Below are 21927 nucleotides of genomic sequence, written 5' to 3'. Positions count from 1 at the left end.
CTACCAGTGAATTTGAAATTTACAATTACATGTGTAGTTTTCCTTTTTTTGTGGGACATTCCCCCCAGGTCTGGTCTTTTGAAGGTAGGGCTGGTCTGCTCACCCATGACCCTGCCATGGCCTGGAAGGCAAAGGAAGCTGCAGCTGAGCTTGGGTGAGCCCCCGGGGGCACGCTCATCTCCTGGTAGGGCGGCCCGTCCCTTTCAGCACCCTGGACAGCACCCTGGCTCCCCTTTGGTGCCTCGTATAGCGTCAAGGCCTAGGAAGGAATAACTGGGACAGGGGTAGATGTCACCAGCAAAATGCTCCCTGTGAATAATATCAGTGAGGAAGGCTGGGTAAGAATTATCGATATCCCCATTCTGCAGGTAAGGAAACCAATGTTGGTTTGTACATCCCATCTGTTCAGTCAGTAAAGATCCATGATGCCTGCTCTGTGTAGAGCCCTCGACTGAGGGCACAAACCTGAACCACATGGACGTGAATGACACCAATTCTGTGAGCAGTGTGACAGTGAAAGTGTGTGCCAGGGCTGAGGGAGCCCAGCAAGTGCTGACTGCTGAGATGGGGAGTTCAGGGATGGCTTCACAGACGGGCCACTTGGGCTGGAGCTAGAAGGGTGAAGGGATCTGCCAGTGCGAGCAGAAGGGAGGTCCAAGCAGAAGAAATGGCGTGTGCCTAGGCACAGAGGTGGAGAGACAGGCCAGGAGAGGTAGGCAAGGGTCCTATCACCAAGGGCCTTGTATTCTGGGCTAATTCTAGGATCCTCAGGAGGCTTCTGTGCAGGGCAGTGGCAGGCCAGGGGAGTAAAGGACTGGAGACAGGAGGCAGAGAGAATAAGGAGGACGAGGAGGTGAGAAATTCAAGTCCGGGAGAGAAATGACAAGTTGTAAGCTATCAGCCCTAATGGAAGGGCTATCAGGCCTACAGATAAGGAAACCCAAGGCTGATAGGGCCTGTCCCAGGTCACGCCTCACACGGCAAGGCAGTGCCTGGGGGAGTGAGGACTTGGGGGCAGAGAGGCGCAGAGCCTCAGCCCAGGAAAGCTCTGTCCCCAACCACAGACGTGAGCAGCCTCCCGCCTCAGGAGCCTCTGCTACAGCTGTGGTCACTGCTTGAGCAGAACGAACAAGGTGAATACCAAGCTGCCTCAAACCAGATGCACAGTGAGAAACCAGGGGGGAGGGGAAGGCGCTGGGTAGCTCAGCCCCGGATCCCAGTGGTGGCCAGCGCAGCCCAGGGCGGGGAAGAGAGGAGACCAGAGTACAGGAAAGACACTGAGAAGGCTGTGGCGGTAACTCAAAGGAAAGCCTGACCCGTGGCGTGAGGGGGGGCCCACTGGCCCAAGGTCAGGGCCAGGGGCTTCGTTTGTACCCATCGTGCCCATCACAGCACCCCAAACTCTGCCTGGGCCAATCACAGCCCTTCCTTGGGGAGTGATTGGAATATAAGAGAAAGTTTCTTCTTCTCTGGGGGCAAAGCCAGTGATGGGAGCTGGAAGGAGGCCTAGTGCGGGGGTGAGGAAGCTGGCCTGAAAGAATGAAGCTGACACAGAGCAGCTGTAAGGGACATCTGGAGGGACATCTGGGAACATCTGGAGGCTTCTGACCCTGGGTTCCATCACCTATGGACAGCCACACATGCCCACCATCGTCCTCGCTGCAGCCTGCAACTCCTGAGTGAACAGAGTCCCCTCTTACCCAGGCTGGCTGGGATCGAGATTCTGCCACTCGCAGCCACAAGCCCCAGTAGAGTCACTTACAAGGTGTGGGAGTTCGGGAAAGTCATGTCCCCTCTGTGAGCCCTGATTTCCTCATCTGTCAAATGGGGGAGTCACAGTACCTACCTTGAAGACTCAGACGAGGTCGTGCCTGAGAGAGCCCTGTGCACAGTACGTTCCCCGGGCTGCCCGAGTTGGGGGAGGCCGGAGGTTCACAGGAACGCCGGGGGCCTGGAAAAGCCCGGGGCCTAGGGGCACAGGTCTGAGGACTCCGCTCCTGGTCCTCTGACCAGGCCACAGCAGGCAGGATTCAGAGAAGGCTGGGGGAGCCTGGACCTCCGTGGCCACCATTCCTCCAGGGGGCTGTTAGCTGTGACCTGCCGCAGCAGCCAGTCCCTTCCCCCTTCTCCCCCATCCAGGCTCCCACAGCACCTAACCCCTCCCTCTGATGGGTCAGCCACCCCTCAAGCCTGAGTCCCTGGGGAGTGGCCCAGGGGTGCCCGTGCTGCCGAATGACCAGGCCGGCAGCGGCACCTGTGGCCCCCGCTCCCGATGCTGCCTGACCACAGGAGCACCACCGCCCTCGCTGCAAGACACGTCCACATGCCAGTCCTACACTCCCTCTTCCTGGGTGCCATCATCCACTCGGGCATGTGAGGAATACACCCCAGCAATGAGTCTCCCACCCCGGCCCTCAGGCCCCAAGCCAGCCTGGCCCTTCCACTCCACACCCAACCTGAGCCCTGGACCCCGAGGCTCCCCCTGCTGCTCCCCAACAGCCAGGAAGGTCGGGTCCCAGGGAGCTGAGCCCCAGCTTCCTGTCCTATCAGGGGGAGGCTGATAAAGATGAAGGAGGGCGGGCTCCACTGTCTGCCGAGCCTAGGCTTGAAATCCCAGCTCTGACCCTGATAGTGACCTTGAGCAAGTCACTTCCCAATTCTGGCCTTGTTTTCCCATCCACAGACCTAAAACCTTCCAGGTTATTCTGAGGGATCCGAGGCTGTATGTGCGAAGCTCCCAGCACAGAGCATAGCATGGGACCAAGTGCCAAGTGATAATAGCTAAGCCTTTAGAAGCGTCTCCCGTGCCAGGCCTTCGCTAAGCGTTTTGTGCATATTAACATGTCTCATCCTCTTAACAACCCTGCGAGGTAGGTACTATTACCAGCCCTATTCCACAGAAACCAAGGTCCCTAAGCTCTGCCTTGGCTCCAGCCCAGGCCGTCTGGCCTCTGAGTCCCAGTGAAAGCAGCCATGACCATCATAGCCAAGGAAGAAGGCCAGCTGCAAGGGGTCCCATCCCACATTCCCAATCTTCGCACCCCATCCAGGCCCTGACGGGAGACAGGATGTGCCCAAGGTCACCCAGGGAGTCAGGGGTAAGATGGAGTCAGAGCCCAGGTGCCCCTTCCCAGTCAGGGAGGGCTTGACCCCATTATACAGTTTGCTGAGACCCAGTGAGGTGAACCGAGAAGACAGGGGAATAAAGCTGGGGTCCCAGGGCTGGGCCTTCACCTGGGGGAAGCAAACAGCTCAGCAGCAAAATCCACAGAGTGAAGTTTATTCCCGACAAAGTTTCCCTCCCCCCTCCCCAGCCCGGGACAGGGACAGACAGCTGGGGTGAAGATGGGGGGGCCTCTGAGAAACAGGGGAAGGGCTCTAGCCCCCCAGGCCATGCCGTGTCTGGCTCCCCCAGCCCGGCTGAGTCCACTGCGCCTCCCTGCCCAGCCCTCGGGAGAGGGGAGGGGGCGCCGGCTCCTGGGTGGTTCCAAAGTGGAGTGTGAAAATAGAGAGATATATATATTTATACGCAGTGGGCAGTCCGGTGTGGCACTCACACCTCTGTCTGGAAGTCACCATCGGGTGGCTCTGTGGGCTCCCAGGCGGCTGCTCGGTGCAGGCCCAGCCGTTCTCGGGGCTTGGGGGGCAGCGAGCCCAACGTCATAGACTTGAAGGTGCTCCAGCTCTGGTGTCTCCGCTGTTGGGACAAGCCGGGATGCTCCCCAGGGCCGGGCTTCTCCTGTGGGAGGCAGTGGGAAGGACCCGTGGAGCTGGGCCAATATCCTCTCGCTCGTTGTACAGGACAAGCTGAGGAGGCCCAGAGAGGGCCAGAGAAGCCCAAAGTTACCCAGCACCCAGGGGCCTGACTAGAGTTCAAACCCAGATCCGCCCGGCTCCAGAGTTGGGTTCCCGAGCCCTGCGCTCTGAGAGGCCCCTGGGGTCGTTGTCTTCTGTGTGCCCACCTTCCCAAGGTCCTGCCAGAGCCCCTGGCAATGCCCCCCATTCCCAGGCAGTCCCAGAACTGTCACTTATGCCATGGGTAAGCCCTTGGTGAGGTGGGCTGAGGTGGCCCAGGAAGGGGAGGAGGGCTGGGAGGGAAGCAGCCCCTCAGATCCCACCTGACCCTGACCCAGCCTGCGGAGGGGGGACTTACGCCAGACACGCTCCGTTCGGCTGTCCCACCCGAGGACACACTCCACCGCTTCTCCCTCTGCAACGGGGGCCATGGGTCAGGCTCCGACCCTGGGGGGCCCTGTGGCGAGTTGGGCCCTGAGCTTTGGGCAGAAAAAACTCGGGAGGAGCCCTCACCTTGGCTGTGGACTGGCTGCGGTAGCGGTCGAAAGTGTGGAATTTCTGGTTGAGCTCGTGGTAGAGTTCCGAGTGCCGCTTCCGGGTGTGCATCACCTTCTGGGAGCCGCAGGGGGTCAGAGGGGGGGGACGGCATCCGGCGGCACGGTGAGCCCCCCCCGCCCCCCCTCACACCCTGGCTCCCCGCATCTGGCCTGCTGTTGGCCCTCCAGCACAAGGCCTGGCTCTCCCTCGGCTTCCAAGCTCTGGGCTGGGGCTCGGGTTGGGGGGGGATGGTGGGAAAACCCCACGGAAGCCACAGGCTCGGGGTCCTTGGGTCAGGCTCCGCTATGGGGCTTTGGCTCATGTGAGGAGTGGACCCTCTGGGGACAGACACCACAGACAGATGCCCCCCCAACACACACACACACACACACACACACACACACACACACACACGCATACACACGCATACACACAGGCACACACATATACCACTTACCTCAAAGTCCAAGTCTGAATATCGTAACTTCTTTCGCTGGGAGGGAGCACCGAGGAAACAGTGAAGGAGAAGAAAGTTTCTTAGCACATGGGGGCTTTAGAGACCGCAACCCTGTTACCCAACCTCTGCCCTCGCACCTCCCTGCCAGCCCAGGGCCCAGAAGCCAGGAATCCTTAAGGGCAGCCCTCGGGGTTGGAGGGACAGGGCAGCGGCCTAGGGGCTGAGGGGTTGAGGCACAACCCCGCCACAGGGCTGTGGCTCCAGCCCCGGCCCACACTCCGCTGCTCCTGCAAGGCCCACACATGCCCAAACCTGCCGGCAGACACTCACGGGGAGCACGCACACACAGACACACCACAGACACACAACCTAAGCCGAGGGGCACAGAGACACGGAATCCCACATGGGATCCCAGAGCAGACACTCCTTCCCCTGTGCCCCGGACTCTACCCCTCCACCCCATCCTGCCCCATCCTCTGGCAGCCACAGGCGCCCCTCTCCTTGGAAGCTTCCACTTGCCATGCAAACACAAGGACTCAGGTGTTCAGTCCTTCCTTTGACCCTGCCTTGCTGACAAACCAGGTCTTGCCTCCCTGGCCTCTGCGCCCGTCCAGGCCCTTGCTGGCCCAAGAGCACATTCAAGGCCCCATTGACTTAAGCAGCGTCCAGTGCCGCTCAAGGAGGAGGCCTTAGAATGTTGGCACCAGGAGCGCTCATGAGACCAAGGTCAACCGTCCCAGGTTACACTGGGGAAACTGAGGTCCAGGGAGGGGAAGGGACTTGCCCCAAGGCCCTCAGGGATGATGCTAAGACCACCAGCTAAGATCTCCTGAGTCCCGGGCCCAGCAGATGTGGTCATCACCACTGGCCTCCATGACACCACTCTCTCCTGCTCCTCCCACCTCCCCGCCTGCCCCTTCCCCACCATCCCTGGCTTCCCCAGCATGAGGCTCTCCACGCTTGGCCCTAGGCGCTCTCCTGCCCTTGACCACGCACATGTGTGTGCCCTCCCTGTTCTGGCCACATCTCTCTTTCTGGAAGCAGCGGGACATCTCCTCCTGTCCCAATGCCCACAGGCACCACGTACACAGCTGTGCCCAACTAAAAAAACTCCGAGTTCCCCGCCCCAAACCCGCTCCTCCGCCTCCACTCCACGGCAGTTGCCTGCACCAGAATCCTGGACGTCATCCTTGACCCCTCAAGACACCGCCACATTTAGTGCTACCTCCCACACAAAGAGCCCAAAACTGGCCCCTCCTCCGTGGCCCAACCCTGGGCAGGTGTCCACAGAACAAAACCTGCCGTTGACGCCGAACGCGCTCCTCCCCGGCGCTGGTGTATTTTGCCTTTGTTACGCCTTCCTGTTCCTGCCATCTGCAGCAGGAGCGGGCGCCAAATGTTCAAGAAACATTTTTGGGAGAGAAACTAAACTTGCAAACCTCTAGCTGCTAACTTAATTTCCTTTGTGCGGAGGATGGGGAGAGGTGTCGGAGGCCAAACATGAGCAGCCAACGGTGTCTGAGCTGTGACTCCTGCCCCTGTCCTTGCCCGCGTTTCCATCATCCCTCCCAGAGTTCTAGAATGTTCTAGAGTTCTACAGTGGCTCCCCACTTGTCACCTGCTTGTTCCCAGTAATTCCCTGAGGAGGCCGGAGGGAAGGTGGGGCATCCACAGAAAACACACAGGCAGTGAGACACAGGGGCTCATGTTTTCTCAGGAAGAGAGGGTCAAGGGCCAGAGGCCTAGGGGCAGTGCCTGAGGCTGATGTCAGGGATGTTAACAGCATCCGTTTCCAATTATCTGGCACTTTCTACCTGCTCCACACCGAGACAAACGTTTTATACCTCTCAATTAGTCCTCGGAACAACTCTACAAAGAGGCTGCCCTCTTCACCAACGAGGAGACGGAGGCTCAGAGCGAGACGACTCTCGGGATCTCACAGCTGATCAGTAGCGCCCAGATCCAAGCCCACACCTGCCAGACTCAGAGACCTAGGCTCCCAGCCCCTGGTACGACTTCCCTAACATCACGACACCAGGCCCCTCCAAGGAAGACCCGTCCTAACCGGTCACCCCAAAGAAGGCACTGAAGCACGTGCGAAGGCCCAAAAAGTGTGCCCTCCGCGCTCGGAGCCCCAGCCCATCTTAGTTCAGAGAAGCCAGGATTCCCTGGTATTGGGGGGAGCGCAAACCGAGAAGAGAGGCATGAAGTACACACTCCCAGCCACGTCGGCCAAAGGGGCCGCTCTGGGGGCGCTGCTGGCTGTCCCTCCCTGCTGTGGCCTGTGACTCAGACATAGTCTTGGGTGCACGCAGGCAGGCCTCCCACCCCCACCCCGTGCCCTACAGCCCCTCACCTCCAGGGAGCCCAGCTTCATGGCGGAGCCCGGCACAGTGCGGGGCATGGTCCGGCTGCGTTCCCCTGGCTCAGAGACTTGGCGGGCACTGGGCGTCGGCGGTGGCGGCTGGAAGGTCATCCCGTAGGGGTTCTGTAGAGACCCATAGGCAGGGCCCAGCCCCAGGCCTGAGTGGTCCACAGACAGGAAGCTGGGGTAGCCTTCCGGATGGGCCAGTGTCTTGGCAGCCCGCCGAGGGGTGCCCTCGGGCCGGGCCCTTGGGGGATCTTCGCCAGCGCCGCCCCCGCTGCCGGGCTGCAGGCTCAGAGTCCGCCGGGGCAGCACCATGTAGTCCCCCTCAGAGCCCGGCTCCGGCCGCAGCCACGTGAGGTCCAGCTGCCGCAGGCCGCCTTCCCCGCACATGTACACGGGGTTGGCCTCCTGTGGGGGCGGTGGCTCCCCCAGCCCTGGTGAGGCCGCCATGGGCACCAGGATATTCCCGGGCAGCGGCGAGAAGCTGAGGCCGCCCTCGGGACCCACGAGGCAGGACTTGGGCTCCTCGTCCTCGTCGAGGGACAGGCGGGACAGTGTGCCCGTGATGGTAGATGGGTTGCAAGTGTTGACCTCCTTGAACAGAACTGAGGGCAGGAGTGGGAGAGAGGTAAGTCCTCAGGAGGAGGAGTCCCTGATGCCCCTGCCCGGGCTGGGTAGGTACCAAGCCCCTGAGCTCGGACTGAGTCCAAGGAGAGGAAACTGAGTCCTGGAGAGACGGCTAGGTGGTGGGTACTTTCTCACACACGAGATGGGTTAAGAAGAGGGGTCAGACCGACCCAGAGGCCCACAGCAAGGCAGGGCAAGGGATGAAGCCAAGGCCCAGCTCCCATAGGTCAGCTCCCGGTGCAGGTCCTGACCTCTGACCTCCACAGCCCCAAGGCTGTGAAAACGGCCTTGCTCTTCCCTGTCCCACCCCCCACCCCCGGCAGCTCCTCCCCAGGAGCCAGAACTGGAAACACATTCTGGTAAGAATCATGGAAATGATATAATAACGTGACAGCCACTATACATCAAGCACCCTGCTAGGCAAATGTCCCCTAACTCATTTAAGGCTCAGAGAAGTCAGCCGTTTGCCCAAAGTCACACAGTAAGTGGTGTTCACAGCTTTGACTCAACTTAGGGCTCTCTGACTCTACAGCTAAACCCCACAACCGGACTGTTCACAGGGCCTCCTGTGGTGGGGCTGCAGGCCCTCCCTCCCTTCTCGTCCACCCCTGGGGGCCATTCTCAGCTCTTGGACGGACTCACCTGTCTGACAAGCCAGATCCACATCCTTTTCAAAGTCTGACTATAGGCAGAGAGGAACAGAGCAGATGGGCAGAGAGAGGGTCCATGTATCAGGGTGGGGGGAGGGAGTTCAGGCCTCTCCCCAGCCACCCAGAGGGGCTGCCCTCGGCACACTGCCTGACGGAGCCCAGAGGGGCCCCTGACAGGGTCTTGTCCAGCCTCGGCCGACAGGTGGGAAAACTGAAAGGGGAAAAGACTGGCCCGATGCCACCAAGCTGTCAGTGACTGGGCCTGAATCAAACCCGATCTCTGTCCCCTCCCTGTCTCTCACCCCCTCCATGGATGCGAAGACGAACCTGGGGCAGGAGGACTAGGGGGGGCATACTCAGAGCCCACCCGCACCCCGCCGTGGCCTCCTCACTCACCAGGATCTGCAGCTGCCCGTTCTTACAGGAGTCAGGGGAGTCTTCACTCTCATCCGCCCGGCACACGCCCATCTGGCACTTCACCACGTCCTGGACCTGGGAGCAGCGGGTGCCTGCTGGGCCTGAGGCCACCACAGGGCCCCTGGCCACAGCGAGCTGTGCCTCCCACCCCAGACACCCAGGTGGGTGTGGAAGGAAAGAAGTGCATCCGGTGTAGGGGGAAGGTCAGAGGGGAGAAGGCGCCCTAGGAGGTCCGAAGGCCAAGGCCAAGGCTGCCCCATGCCACCAGCTTCCAAACCCAGCTGGGGGCCCGGTTAGGGATTGGCTCCTCCCCGTCGGCACAGGTGAAGTGGATGGGAGGGGGCGGGAGAAGCCCAGCCCCACCTCTCGGCGCAGGAAGCAGTGCACCGCAGTGATGACAAAGCCCTGCGCCGAGTTGAAGACAGCGAAGAGCGCCTGGAAGAGGACGGAGCGCCGGTCTGTCATGGCCAGGACGGCCGACATCCAGGTGAGCGCCAGCAGGGGCAGCACCACGCAGGAGCTCCAGAGCGAGGCCCTGAGGACGGCAGCAGAGGGTGCATCAGGGTGACACTCTAGGGGACAGGACGGGGGTGGGGGTGGGGTGCTGAGTCCAGGCCTCTGTTCGGCCTGGGGCCCTTAAGCTGCCCAAGACTGGCAGGGCTCCGAATCCAAGACCTCAGCAATGTCCCCAAGCAGACAGAGGCCGAGGAGCTGAAGGCAGAGAGACAGAGAACAGAGACAGAGAGCGGAGAAGGGCGGCAGCGGGGCCAGAGCAGGGACCAGGAGAGGTGGGAGGGACAGACACCTGGGACTGAGCCCGAGGCAGCGTCAGGGGACGGAGACAGAGAAGGTAGAAAGAGCCGGTGGGAGAGAAGACGGGGAGGGAGGCAGATGTAGGTGCTGTGAGTTCCAGCCCCATTCTGCATGGAATCACAGGCCTGGGCTGCACCCCCAGAGATTCCAGGAGAGGCGGGAGGGGGCCGGACAGGAAAGCAGCAAACACGGGGAGAGAGCATGAGACGGGCAGGCCGACACAAACAAAGATCCAATGGTCAGAGAGCATGGAGGACGTGAGCGCACACATCTTTGGGCATGGGGTCAGGCCCAGTGCAGCAGAGCCTCTTCCCCCTCTCAGGTCCCCAAGGAGGCGGTGCCAAGCTCCCAGGGGGGCCCGCTCAGAGCCCTGGGCAGAAAGAGCGTAGCTGGGGCTGGCCGGAAAAGCCGGGGTCATAACCGAACCCACACATCCCCCACCTCCTTGAGCAGGGACGGCCAAGGGAAGGGGCAGATGGGCCCTGGCTTCCAGGCCCCAGAGCCAGCCCGCCCTCACCAGCTAGGGCCCACGTGGGCACAGCAGGGCAGGCTTGCCCTACTGGGCCAGGTGCCACGCCCAGCCTACTCTGCCTCATGAGCACCCTGGTAGGAGAGTCAGGCAGGGGTGGGAACAGCTCTGGACAAGGCAGAGAGACGGGCAGGGGGCCAAGACCTGTCCTAGGAAGAGAAGTTCGGGGCTATTCAGCCTAGTGGAGGGGGGAGGGCAGGGGGGCGGGCACAGTGGTCTCCACAGCCCCTGGGGGCGCAGCCAAGACTCAGAAAGGGCCTAATCACAGTCATAAGAGCTACCACTGATTAGCCACCAGTCTTCTGCCAGGCCCTACACTGAACAATTTACATACATTAGTTCACACTGTGACCAAAACAACTCCAGTAAACAGGCATGGGGATCATTATCCCAATTTACCGATGAGGAAACTGGAGTGCGCCCAACTGGGAGAGAGAGACAGAGCTGGGATGCAGACCCAGCCCGGCCACCTCCAAAGCCCAGGCTTTTAACTGCTAGTTCTGAGACACTGGGTCAGGGAGGCAGACAGCAGCCCAGGCGAGAGGGAGCTTTCTCCCCTGCGCAGCTTCCCAGAGACAGTGCCGGCTGCCTCCAGAAGCAGTGAGCTTCCCTGACCCCGGAGGTGTGCAAGATAAAGCTGGAGCCCCACTGGTCAGGGAGGCTCCGATGGATTTCTGGCCCTGGGTGGGAGGTTGGGCCCAAGGCCCCTGGGGATTCGTTCATTCACTCCTTCTGCTCTTAACGTGGCTCTGATTTTAGGATCCTCGGCTTCCAGGGGGTATGTTGGTGAAATAGTTCTCCATCTCTAAGGGTCTCTGTCCCCCCAACTGATTGTGAGATTCAATACCTCTAAAATTCTAACTCTCAGATTCTAGGACAAGTGATAAGACTAGGATTCACTCATCCTAACATTCTTAGCTTCTGATTGTCTTATTCTAAGATTCTATCATTCCAAGGTTCTATGAGCTCAAAAATTCTAAGGGCCTAAGATTCTAAAAGCCTCTGTAGGTTGGGGGGGTATGAGGAGGGCTCTGCAGCTGTGCCTGGATAAAACATAAGCTGGGAGTGGGGGCAGGGGTGGGAGCAAGGGGTGGGCACAGGAACCCAGCATTTTCCAAGAGGCACAGACATTCACTCCCCATTGCCCTTTGCCACGTCAATGCCAAGCCCTTGAGAGTGTGTGGCAGTTGGCAGGGCAGGGCAAGCTTTCCAGGGCACTGGGCTGATATCCCTCCTCCCCCCAACCGTGGGAACTGCCCCCCATTCTTTTGCCCCCGCCCGCCCCCACCCCCACCCCCCCGGGGGGCACAACTAACATGGCGTTCCTGGCCGAGGCTGAGCTGAGCAGGGGGCTGGGGACCGCTCCACACGCTGAGCAGGGGAGGAGCAGGCTGGCCCAGGGGCACCGCTCCGACCTCGGGGGCGGCACAGACATGGGAGAAGGGGGGAGACACATGGGAAGCGGGAGGAGACGGGGCAGCATGAGCCCCGAGTGGGGTGGGAGGGGGAGGGCAGACGAGAGAGAAAGAGGTGGGTTAGGGTGGGCGAGGGGCTTCAGCGGAGCACTCCAGGTGCCCACCTTGCCTGCACCCTTGATGCACCAAGGCCAGGGAGCCCTGGTGGCATCGGCAAGCCCTGAGTCTCCAAGAGTCCCGGCCCTCCCTCCCTGCATCATTTCCCACAAGGCCAAGTCACAGCCCCCTTACCCGGCCCTCTGCTTCTTGGACTTGTCCGAGATGCCATCACGTGCCATGAGCTTGTTGAAGACGATTATCCCAATGAGCATATTCACCTGGGGGTCCAGTGAGGGGGGGAGACAGGATCACCAGGTGCCCTCCTGGCAGGGAAACCCCCATGTTTCCCCTGGCAGGGAAACTCCCCCAAGAGCTGGAGTGCAGGGAGAAGGTAGAGCCCCTACGGCCACACCCTTCCCAGGATGCTAAAGGGGCACATACCAGGACAATGACAGCTGCAGGGCCCACAAAGGCATAGAGCAGGCCGCCCTCCAGGGAGAGCCAGCAGCTGGGGTGGAGGGAAAAGGGGGGGGCATCAGATACCACCACTCAGTGCCCCCTGGGCTGCTGATGGGGCAGAGCCTCCAGCTGGGTGACAGTGAGCCTTGGACTCCGGCTGAGCCTCAGTTTCCCCTCTAACAAAGACCCAGCCCTGAGCCCACCATGGGTATCGAACAAGGTTGATCCCTGAGCTAAGTGGTTCTTAGAGATCACCCCCAATCCCAGCACATCCTTTTACAGTTAGGGAAACAGAGGCTCAGAGACAGGGAAGAATTGGCCCACAGCACGGCAGGCATGGGCCAGGACCGCAGTCTGAGAAGACCCCATGCCCAGTGTGATGCCCAAACAGGTCCACTAACCCCCTGCTGCCCACCACGGGAGGCCCACGTACTAGCTGGATGTACCATATCCTTTGGTGCGGGTAAAGCCAACAGACACAGCCACCACAAGGGCCGGCAGACCTGGAGGAGTGGGGAGGGGGGCACAGTGAGACGGCTGTGGGCTCTCCGAGCTGTCTCATCCTCCCAGCCCCAGCGCGGGTGACCCCGGGGCCCAGAGAGCGGGGCCAGGGCCAAAGCTGACCCTGTCCTGCTGCTCCTGCCCCCACGGCCCAGCCACAGAGGCCAGCACGGGCCCTGCTCACCCCAGCCCAGGCACAGGAAGCGCTTGCGAACCAGGCGGGTACGCATCCGTCCGATGACAGCCAGGTAGGACTGCCAGGCCTCCGTGAGCACCCAGCAGAAGGAGGAGAGGAAGAAGAAGTGCAAGAAGGCGGCAATCATGGTGCACACACCCTGCGGGGAGACGGAGGGAGGGAGTGGCCCCGAGCAGCCACGGAAGTGGGCGGCGCCAGGCTTCCCACACCCCACGCTGGGCGCCGCCGGCCGCCCACCCGAGCTCCGCCCCCCACAGAGCCCTGTCAGGCACCCCCGCCTTTCTGCACCCACACACAGCACGACACGGGCCTGGTGACACGCACACAGCACCCCGCATCCGGGAGGCGGGCGGGCAGGCCACCCCTGCACAGACATGGCTGGCGGGGAGGGGGACAGACGGGAGCGGCTGTGCCACGCGTGGCCTTCACAGCGCGGGCCGAGGGGGCAGAGGGCGGGACGGCCAGCCGAGGTCATCCACAGGCACGTGGCACGAAGAGGCCCGGCTCGGGCTCCACAGATGAAACCCGCCTGACGCATGGGCATGCCAGCTCAGCTCACACACATGTTCCCAGCCGCACACATCCACCACTCGAGTACACACACCCCTCTCCGATGGCCTCACGTCCACTCACACACGCTCCTTCCCACTCCTACCCTCCCCCAACACAGGGCCCGGGTGTATACAGACAGCCGCCATGTGGGCACGTCCGTGCAGACACACGCGCACCGTCTCCGGCAACACTCTCCGCCCTCAGCCCTTCCGCTCCACTCTCACCCTGGCGCCCGTGCCCTGCACCTGCCTTGCTCAGCACCCGTGACTGGCCCACGAGGATCAGGATGTTGGATGCCAGGATGGACAGGCAGAAGTTCAACAAGATGATGGAGCGCTCGGATTTTATGAACCTGAGAGGGCACGGTGGGCAGGGAAGGAGGAGCTAGCCGCCCCGCCCAAGCGAGGCCGGCTGGCCACCTCCCGCTGCACCCTGCCCGGCGTCCCACCTACCTCCAGAAGGCGGCGTAGATGGCAAGGAGGGTGAGCAGCGCCATGCAGGACACGGCGCAGCCAATCACGAGGGGGACCGAGGGGGAGCCTGCCATCTCCAGGGTCTAGGAGGGTGAGCAGGCGGTTCACCGGTCACTGGGCCAGGCGCCCGCAGGGGTGCCCTCCCCCTCCCCACTTCCTGTCTAGCCCCGACCAGCACCTACACCTTCCTCACACTCGCCGTCGTATCCACATGTGCACAGGGCAGACAGAGTCACACACATGGACGTGCGTTTACGCTTGGCTGCCCGCACTTCACTACACACAACCAGACACGCACGTGTGTGTACACACATGCCATTGCCCACCAGCACACGTCCCTAGGCACACATCGTCCCTGTGAGCACCCTCCTGGCGGCACGGACTTCTGTATGCAGTCCCCCGAGGGCACCTGCTCAGATGCCCGCGTGGGGTCACCCAGGTCCCCGCAGACACCGCCACAGATGGCTCCTGGCAACCGGGGAGAGGCCCCGCCCACCGAGCCCAGGCACCTCCCTCCCGCTCACCAGGTCCTTGGGCGGCTGGGCCAGCACGGCAAAGGTGGACAGGTGCTGGCACTGGCAGCGAGTGTGGGCTGCCTGCGTCTCCAGCGTCTGGCAGCTCTCAGTGTCCCAGTCCCCCGAGCTGGCGTCTCTGGAGTCAGGAGAGAGGTGCAGTGATACCCAGCCCAGCTCCGTGGCCCCACCCCCGGTGCTGGCGGAAATCCAGGGTAAGGCCACATCCAAGAGGCCAGTGGCTGGGAGCCCCAGGATGTGCCCTGGACCCCTCAGGCTGAGGACAGCCCCAAGGAACCCACTCGCCCTCCAGGTGAGATAGCCGCCCGACAGAGAAGTGCTAGTGCTGCACCCCACACACAGAGCCCCTGCCCAACTCACGCTCTGGAGTAGTCCCAGCTGGCGCAGTGGGGATCCGTGGTGCCCTGGGGAGCAGAGGTCACGAGTGCAGCGTGGGGTGGGGAGCTCACCACCCTGGACTACCACCCATCCTGCCGCGGCAGGCCCCACACAGGCCGGAGGTTCGGCCCGCTATCGGATAGGCCTTTGGCTGCCCACGATGGGGTATCCCCGGGGTGACCGTCTGGGCCCCCACTCACGTTGATGATGTAGGACAGCTCCACGGTGATAAGGGGCTCAGCTGGTGGCTGGGTAGGGGGCCGCACAGTCACTGTCATCACCCTGGATGTGACGGCCAGCGGGGGTCTGGGGGACAGGTACTGAGGTCAGCTCCTGCCAGCGGCAAGAACCCGAAGGTGCTCTGGATAAGGGGCAGGGGGCTACCAGGGAGCCATGGCCTGGGAATGGCCTAGACTAGTTCAGTGGGGCCCGGGACTTCAGGAGAGGTCTAGAGCTCAGTCCCACAGCCCTGGTCCCGGGGAAGCCTCTGGAAGCTGCACAGACATCTGAGAAGCACCTGTGTCCCTAGCCAGGCAATAGTGCCCAAGGTCCAGGAGGCTGCAGAGGGAACTCCCCGCGGTCAGCATAAGCTCAGTCCTCTTCCCCAGGTGGCCCCTCCACTCTTCCCCGGGGACTCACCTGGGGGGTGGCAGGATGAGGCCGAGTGTGCGGTAGAGCACAGCACCGATCACAAAGTAGGACGACGACTCCTCAGGGTCTGCCGGCAGGAGGCGCTGGTGGGAGTGGCCGGGGCCAGGGGGCACGGTTCCTGGGCCCCTCCCCCTGCCAGGGCTGCCCACTGGGCCAGAGGCAGCGGGCTTCCCTGGGGAGGAGAGGCTGAGCACCTCCTTGGGTAGGAAGAGGCGGTCCTCCGAGTGCCGCACCCAGTCCTTCATGCCCCTGCGGCCACGCATGGGGAACGTGATGTCGCTGGACACGGCGGAGACCGGTTCGCGCTGAATGCTGATCACTGCAACCCGCACCAGACACGGAGGGACAGAGGCAGCAGGAGAGTCACAGGGGAAGAAACAGAAAGGGGAGAGGCAGACACCGAGGTTGGTGCAAACACACGGGTGGGGGACACGCGCACAGAGAAACCACCCGCGGTGTGGGAGGGGAGAAGACAGGGACAGAGATACAAGGAAGGGATGAAATGAGGGAGAGAGGAAAAAGAGGAAGAGCCGTCAGATACCATCCCTCCCCCCACAGCGGCCTGGGTTCTGCCCTCTCCAGTCCCCGCCCCCTAGCCTGCCTCCTGGTACCCAGGTTGTCTGTGACAATCAGAGAGCTCTGGAAGGCCTTGAGGGCATCGCCCACCAGGTGAATGAAGTCCTCCACGACACGCAGCAGGTGCACAGAGCCAGGGGATACCTGGAGACAGACAACAGATTAGGGTCCGAGGCAGGGGTGGGTCCTGGGGGAAAAGGCCTGGAAGCCCAGCCCCTCACCTGCTGAGCATCATCCCACTTTTCCTTGTTCTCTGCATCCACCATGAAGCTCACCACCTGGAAGAAGCGCTGCGGGCAAGAGCCACGGGTGTCAGGAGATCCCAGCCCCAGGGACCGTGGCTTCCCCCCAACAATCACACGTCACCCCCCCAGACTCTGCCACAGGGAGCCCAACCTCCCGCTTCAGTCTAGGGGGCCCTCCTTCCTTCTGGTGGGGCAGGGCGGTACCTGCACGTCGTCAGCCGAGGGCACATAGGTGGCCCTCTTGAAGGTGTCAGTGACATTCCTCAGAATGTCCACAGAGAAGAGTAGGTCCCCACTGTAGTAAGTGCGCCGGGCGAGCAGCTCCTGCAGGCTGCGTACCACTTGTGACATGCCCTCCCCTGCCAGCATGCGCTGCCCCTTGGCCAGGTGCTCCCGAAGCTGCAGGGGACAGGCGGGCTGCTGTTACCATGCGGTCAGGAACTGGGACCGGCCGCTGGCCCATCCTGCTCCACTCCACCCACTGCTTGCATCCAAGAGGGGGAGAGAGGGGGAAAAGGTCAGAGAGAGCTGCTCAGAGGGGCTCATAGGAGACAGAGTCCAAGAAAAAGACCTAAAGATACTTGAAAAAGACCAAAATAGAAACAGCTGGAGAAGGGAGGCGCTCAGATGTGCACATAAAAGATGACAGGCCCGGCACAGGGACAAGGCGCCTCCCCAGCCCAGAGGGGTCATGCGCACTCGGAAGCGTAAGGCACCCTCACTATCACTGTCTTTCAAACACGAGCTCCGCGTGCAAACGCAAGCACCAAATACAGTCAGACACGCAGGACACACAGGCCACGTTCGCTGCCGACATTCTTCACCCCCCGGCAGGCCCTGGGCTGGGCACTGCGGACCCAAAAATAAATCCAATTTTGTCTCTGCCTTTAAGGAGCTCCCAGTCTAAGGGGACACAGACATTCTGAAGAGCATTCGTGACACCTCATGACTGGGAGGCTCGGGGGACCGGAGGAGCACAGGAGGTGCCAGGAATAAGGGAAGACACTGGAGAGTCAGGCCTGGAGGTATGAGTAGGAGTGTGCTGGGCAAGGAGAGGCACTGCCAGGCAGAAGTGGGCATGGCATATGTATGCCAGGGCACACGGGCAAGAGCAGGAAGCAAGGTCCCTCCACCCCCTTGCCGAGCCTGGGACAGATCCTGGGCCGCTCCAGCCCGGCGGGGCACCCTCACCGACAGGTACAGGTAGCGGTACTCGTGGGAGATGCAGCGGGCGAAGCTGGGCAGACCCCAGTAGGCCACGCCCTGGGCACTGAGGAGACAGCGGCGGCTGGCAGACCCTGCAGGGGGACAGGAGGGGACACGGGGTTGGGTGTGGGGGCCGGACTCCTACCCACTTCACCCCACACCTGAGCATGGAGGCTCAAACAGGTGGGGGGGGCCAGAAAGGAGTGAGCAGGAAGGGCGGGGGTGGGGCTTCGGGGAGAGCCACCCCCCTCACCTGAGGCGTTGGGGGGGCACTTGTTGTAGATGATCTCGCCCGCAGCCGCCTTCTTCCACGTCATCAGCATCACGTACTCATCCCTGCACATCTCGTGGAAGGCTGTGGGGACAGTGGAAGGGCTCAGCTAGGCCCACAGGCTTGTCCCTCGACCCCCCGGCGTCCTGCGGCCGATACCTGGACATCTCTTCTCACTGCAAGGCTTCACCTCCTCTCCAGTGCCCTCGCAGGGGTAGCCCTGCGCGCCCGTGGCCTGGCACATGCGGAATCGGCGCTGCCAGCCCGTGTCACACGTCTTGGAGCACAGGCTCCACGCGTTCCACGGCCCCCACTTGCCATCTGCGGCTGCAGGAGAAGGGGGGCGTGAGTGGCCCCAGGTGCCCCCCGGGGGTGGGACTGCCACCTGCCACCCTTGCACCCAGCACTCACCCGGGCACTCGAGGTTGCTGCACTCGCGGGTGTCCGTGAGGGCCCCCGTACACGTGGCCCAGGCTGGGCCCGCCACACTGCACTTCCGGCTGCGCTGCTGGGTCCCGTTGGCACAGGATGTGGAACACGGGCCCCAGGGACCCCATTCTAGCCACTGGCCTTCCACTGCATGGGGAGACACAAGCAGGGGTGGCCGTTGAGCAAAGGGTGTGGGGACCAGTGGGGGAAGGGAGATGGCAAAGCCTGCTAGGCATTCAGACTTGAACCGGGCCAGACCCACAGGACAGGGGTGGATGAAGGGGGGCTGCAGTTGGCAGGTGGTGCCTGGGCCTGGCCCTGCCTGCCTGTCACCAGCTCCAGGAGCACAGGATACCTCTGCGCTCAGCACCAAGGCGGCACTTGCTCTCTTTTGGTTAGGGAAATGGGCCCCAGGGACAGCTTTGGAACTTTGTCTACTCTTAAGCCCAGATCTGTGTCCCTTCACAGCCGGGCTGGCCATGAGCACCGAAGGGCAACGAACAGGAAGGGTATCCCGGGACTTAGGGGAAGGGGCAGACTTCTTTTGACAGGGTTAGAGTGTGCCAAGTCTGGGCCGCGCCACATCACCTCCCACGCTGGCAGGTACACTTTGCCAGTCTCCCCATGCTTGGTTCAAGTTCATGGGCCCCAGGGACAGGGCACTGGACCTGGCTGCCTCCCCTGGGTCTCCCGACCCCCACCCGGCTGGGCAGCGCCCGCCTGGAAGCCCACGGGCGCTACTGACCCGGGCAGGCAGCCATACTGCAGAGCTTAGTCTGCAGCTCGGGACCCTCGCAGGCCTTGCCGCCGTGCTGGGGGGGCACGCAGGTCCGCATCCGGCTCCGGGACCCCCGCCCGCAGCTGCGGGAGCACAGGCTCCAGGACCCCCACTCCTCCCACACGCCGTGCACTGCAAGGAAGCACGTGGCCGGTGGCTGGGCGGCACTTTGGCCCTGCCCACTGCCCATCCGCCCACCAATCAGGAGCTCCGGCAGCTCTGCGACCGCTCCTCATTGGCTCTGCATTGGGCCCCAGGACTCCGCCCTTTGGGGGGGGATGTGGAAGACCTGGGGCTAACAGTCCCAACTCACACAGGATCCCTCCTGTGGACACCAGGGCAGGGAGACTAGGACCGACCCAGGAGGGGAGCCGGGGCTCCTCCTCTCCTGGGGGCACGGGAAAGCCCAGGAAAGGGCTGAAGTTCCACCCCAGCCTACCCCACCCCAGCCCTCCCGATGCCCGGACCCAAAGCAAGAATCCAACGTGACAGGCCTGGGGCAAGAGTAGTGCCCCTCCCAACCCCAAGCGCATGGACACACAAAGAGACATGAACCTCTACACGGACACTGACACAGAGAGCTCACACTCTGGAACACAGCTTTGCCCCAGGCTTCTGCAAGCTCTTGCCACACTCCTGGGTGCTGACACCCCCTTCCCAGGTAGCCCTACTCTAAATCCATGGCCAGGAGCTGGCCATGGCCTAGGCACTGCTGCACTCCTCAGGGAACAAGGACCAGGACTGGCTGAGGCAGTCCCCACCTCCCCGTGACGGACCACCTGTCCCAGGCAGGCACATGCACATTCTCAATACTCCATGCTGGACTGAGGAGGCTCCCTGGGGACTGGGACGGGGAGTCAGAGGAGGGGGGGTGGTCAAGCAAGGTTTCATTTAAAAAAAAAAAAGTGGCATTTGTTTTAGATCTTGAAGGACGGGCTGAATTGGAACAGCCAAGGTGGGGATAGGATGAGAATAAGCCAATGCAGGGAGATGGGGAGTGCAAGGGGCGCTGGTATGGCCGGAGCATCAGGAACACAGAGGGCAATGGGGGGTAAAAAGATGAGTCTTGATTACCAGGACACAGGCATCAGGGGAGTGCCGGGCCCAGAACCAAGCCCACTGGTGTGGGCCCTGGTCTGATTCCTCTGTGTTCCCAGTGCCCTGTGTGGGGCGGGCTGGGCACGGTGTGCGGGACAGTCAAGTTTGCCGAGTAAAAAAAAAAAGGAGGCAACCCACCATTTTTGGAAGATGAACCCGCCCAAGTCCCGGGCAGGACCTACCCCTGCAGGCAGAGCAGGCGGGAGGATGGGCGTACCTGGGCAGGTGGCTGAATTGTTGCAGGGCCGGGTCTCCCGCAGGGGCCCGCTGCACAGGGTCCCATAGGGGGAGGACACGCAGGAGCGGGTCCGCACCTGCAGACCCTGCCCACACGTCAGAGAACACACGCTCCATGGGGACCACTCCTCAGCCGCGGGGTCGCCTACGAGAGAGGGACAGCGTCGGCGGCAGGGGGCACCTCCCGAGCACTCGGCCTCCTAGGGATCCTCCTACCCTGACCCAAGTGACAGGCTCTTAAGGAGGCCGCCCAGCCCTGCCCACAGGCCTCACGTGGCAGAGATGTGACTGAGCTCTAGGACACAGACACAGACGGGCACACGCCAAGCACACATGCCACCAGACGCCACATCGTCGGGCCCCCGCCGCAGAGGAAGGGAGGCGGGCCCGAGTTACCTGTCTGCGCCATGTAGAGCCCAGGCTCATCTGCAGACCTTGGCCACTGGGTTTTCACCTTCGGTTCCTCTTCCGGCTCCTCACCTGGAACACGGAGGTGGTGGCAGGGGCTCAGCAAAGGCCAGCTCTGTCCTGCCACGGTGGCACAGGGAGGGCGGCCTTGCTCGCCTCAGCCTGAGGGCCTGGAACCGACTGCAGGCGAGGCTGACCGAGCGTCCGGTCCTTGCCCCTGCCCCACCACCGCCATTTCACAGCTAAGGAAACTGAGGCTCAGAAGGCCGCCCAGGACTCGCCCGCAGCCTTACAACCGTCTTCTCCTCCGCTTGCCTCAGCTGGACTGAGGGAGACTGAAGACGAGTGGCCACTCACATCGGCGGGCTCTGGAAGGCTTCTGGGCCATGTGCTACCCATACCTAGCTCCTCCAATCCTCCTCTGGGAGGCAGGGACCATCGTCTCTGTTTAAAGATGAGGACACTGAGGACCAGAGAGGGGAAGTGACCTGTCCAAGAGCACACAGGCTGGGTGAGCCTGAGGCCCAGGCTCTTTCCCCTCACGGGACTGACTCCTCAGACTGACAAACAGGCCACCCCCCTCACACACACCCCCCGCCTGCCTCTGGGACGTGATTCATGCCAAGCCAGGGGCTGAGTGTGCGGCACTGGACTGTGACCTGAAGGCCGCAGGTCAGAATGTGGCTCGTCTGAGACCCAAGGGCCTGAGGCAGGTGCCTACAGCCTTGCAGACCCTCCTCCCCACTGCCCCTGTGGCTGGGAGAACAGCAGGTGCTCCCCGAGGCCGCTGCCGCCTCGGCCCCAGCCTCAGCAGGCTCTCAGCTGACCACCCTGATTTATGTGTCTGGTCTAGGCCTTGGAAACCACCAGTGCTGGAGGAGGGGCTGGGAGCTCCTGTTCTCCAAAGGTGGCCCCTCCTGCTCAGACGTGAGCTCATCCGGGCCCTCTCCCACAGGCCAGGCAGCACAGATGGGGGCTGCCACGAGCACAGAGGGGAAAGACCCAGCCCATGTAAAGGCTGCTGGACAGGTGGGAACAGCATTTGGGACAGGACTCAGCCCATGCTGGCTCCGCACGAGAAGGCACTGCTGGCCCCCACCCCCAGGCCCTCTTCTGTATCTGAAAGCCAGGTCAGCACCCAGCAGGCACGGGGTTTGAAGGAACCCAAGAGGGCTATGCTCTTCCTGCCCCCTGCTGCCCAGTCCAGGCTCTGCATCTGAGAGAGAGAG

The 21927-nt window shown here is 62.3% G+C and overlaps 1 protein-coding gene across 10 annotated transcripts in view; it reads right to left on the bottom strand.

Moving 5' to 3' along the window:
• Window positions 1-3264: 3264 nt before the first annotated feature.
• ADGRB2 (adhesion G protein-coupled receptor B2) overlaps window positions 3265-21927 on the bottom strand; it is a 36539-nt gene continuing 17876 nt past the window's right edge. The window contains exons 3-31 of one of the 10 annotated variants that reach the window (XM_087858251.1): window positions 20687-20770; window positions 20271-20435; window positions 18923-19087; window positions 18160-18324; window positions 17908-18075; window positions 17731-17832; window positions 17463-17569; window positions 16476-16670; window positions 16248-16316; window positions 16062-16170; window positions 15439-15769; window positions 15000-15105; window positions 14782-14825; window positions 14413-14539; window positions 13868-13971; window positions 13665-13767; window positions 12852-13002; window positions 12600-12669; window positions 12149-12215; window positions 11900-11985; window positions 11510-11608; window positions 9215-9386; window positions 8831-8926; window positions 8427-8466; window positions 7146-7762; window positions 4790-4825; window positions 4309-4404; window positions 4154-4210; window positions 3265-3739 (exon numbers count right to left, since the gene is read on the bottom strand). In XM_087858251.1, coding sequence (XP_087714377.1) covers window positions 3554-3739; window positions 4154-4210; window positions 4309-4404; window positions 4790-4825; window positions 7146-7762; window positions 8427-8466; window positions 8831-8926; window positions 9215-9386; window positions 11510-11608; window positions 11900-11985; window positions 12149-12215; window positions 12600-12669; window positions 12852-13002; window positions 13665-13767; window positions 13868-13971; window positions 14413-14539; window positions 14782-14825; window positions 15000-15105; window positions 15439-15769; window positions 16062-16170; window positions 16248-16316; window positions 16476-16670; window positions 17463-17569; window positions 17731-17832; window positions 17908-18075; window positions 18160-18324; window positions 18923-19087; window positions 20271-20435; window positions 20687-20770 — 3917 coding nt within the window. In that variant the 3' untranslated portion in view covers window positions 3265-3553. Of the gene's footprint in view, window positions 3740-4153; window positions 4211-4308; window positions 4408-4789; window positions 4826-7145; window positions 7763-8426; window positions 8467-8830; window positions 8927-9214; window positions 9387-11509; window positions 11609-11899; window positions 11986-12148; window positions 12216-12599; window positions 12670-12851; window positions 13003-13664; window positions 13768-13867; window positions 13972-14412; window positions 14540-14781; window positions 14826-14999; window positions 15106-15438; window positions 15770-16061; window positions 16171-16247; window positions 16317-16475; window positions 16671-17462; window positions 17570-17730; window positions 17833-17907; window positions 18076-18159; window positions 18325-18922; window positions 19088-20270; window positions 20436-20686; window positions 20771-21927 lie in introns of all 10 variants that reach the window. The other 9 variants (XM_087858250.1, XM_087858252.1, XM_087858253.1 and 6 more) reach the window with 9 other exon arrangements.

Source organism: Ursus americanus, chromosome 33 (genome assembly GCF_024610735.1).
Source record: "Ursus americanus isolate L20-20 chromosome 33, mUrsAme1.1.p, whole genome shotgun sequence".
Classification (NCBI taxonomy): domain Eukaryota; kingdom Metazoa; phylum Chordata; class Mammalia; order Carnivora; family Ursidae; genus Ursus; species Ursus americanus.
The sequence above is the reverse complement of the archived record's forward strand: the minus strand, read 5'-3'. Positions and strand labels throughout refer to the sequence as shown.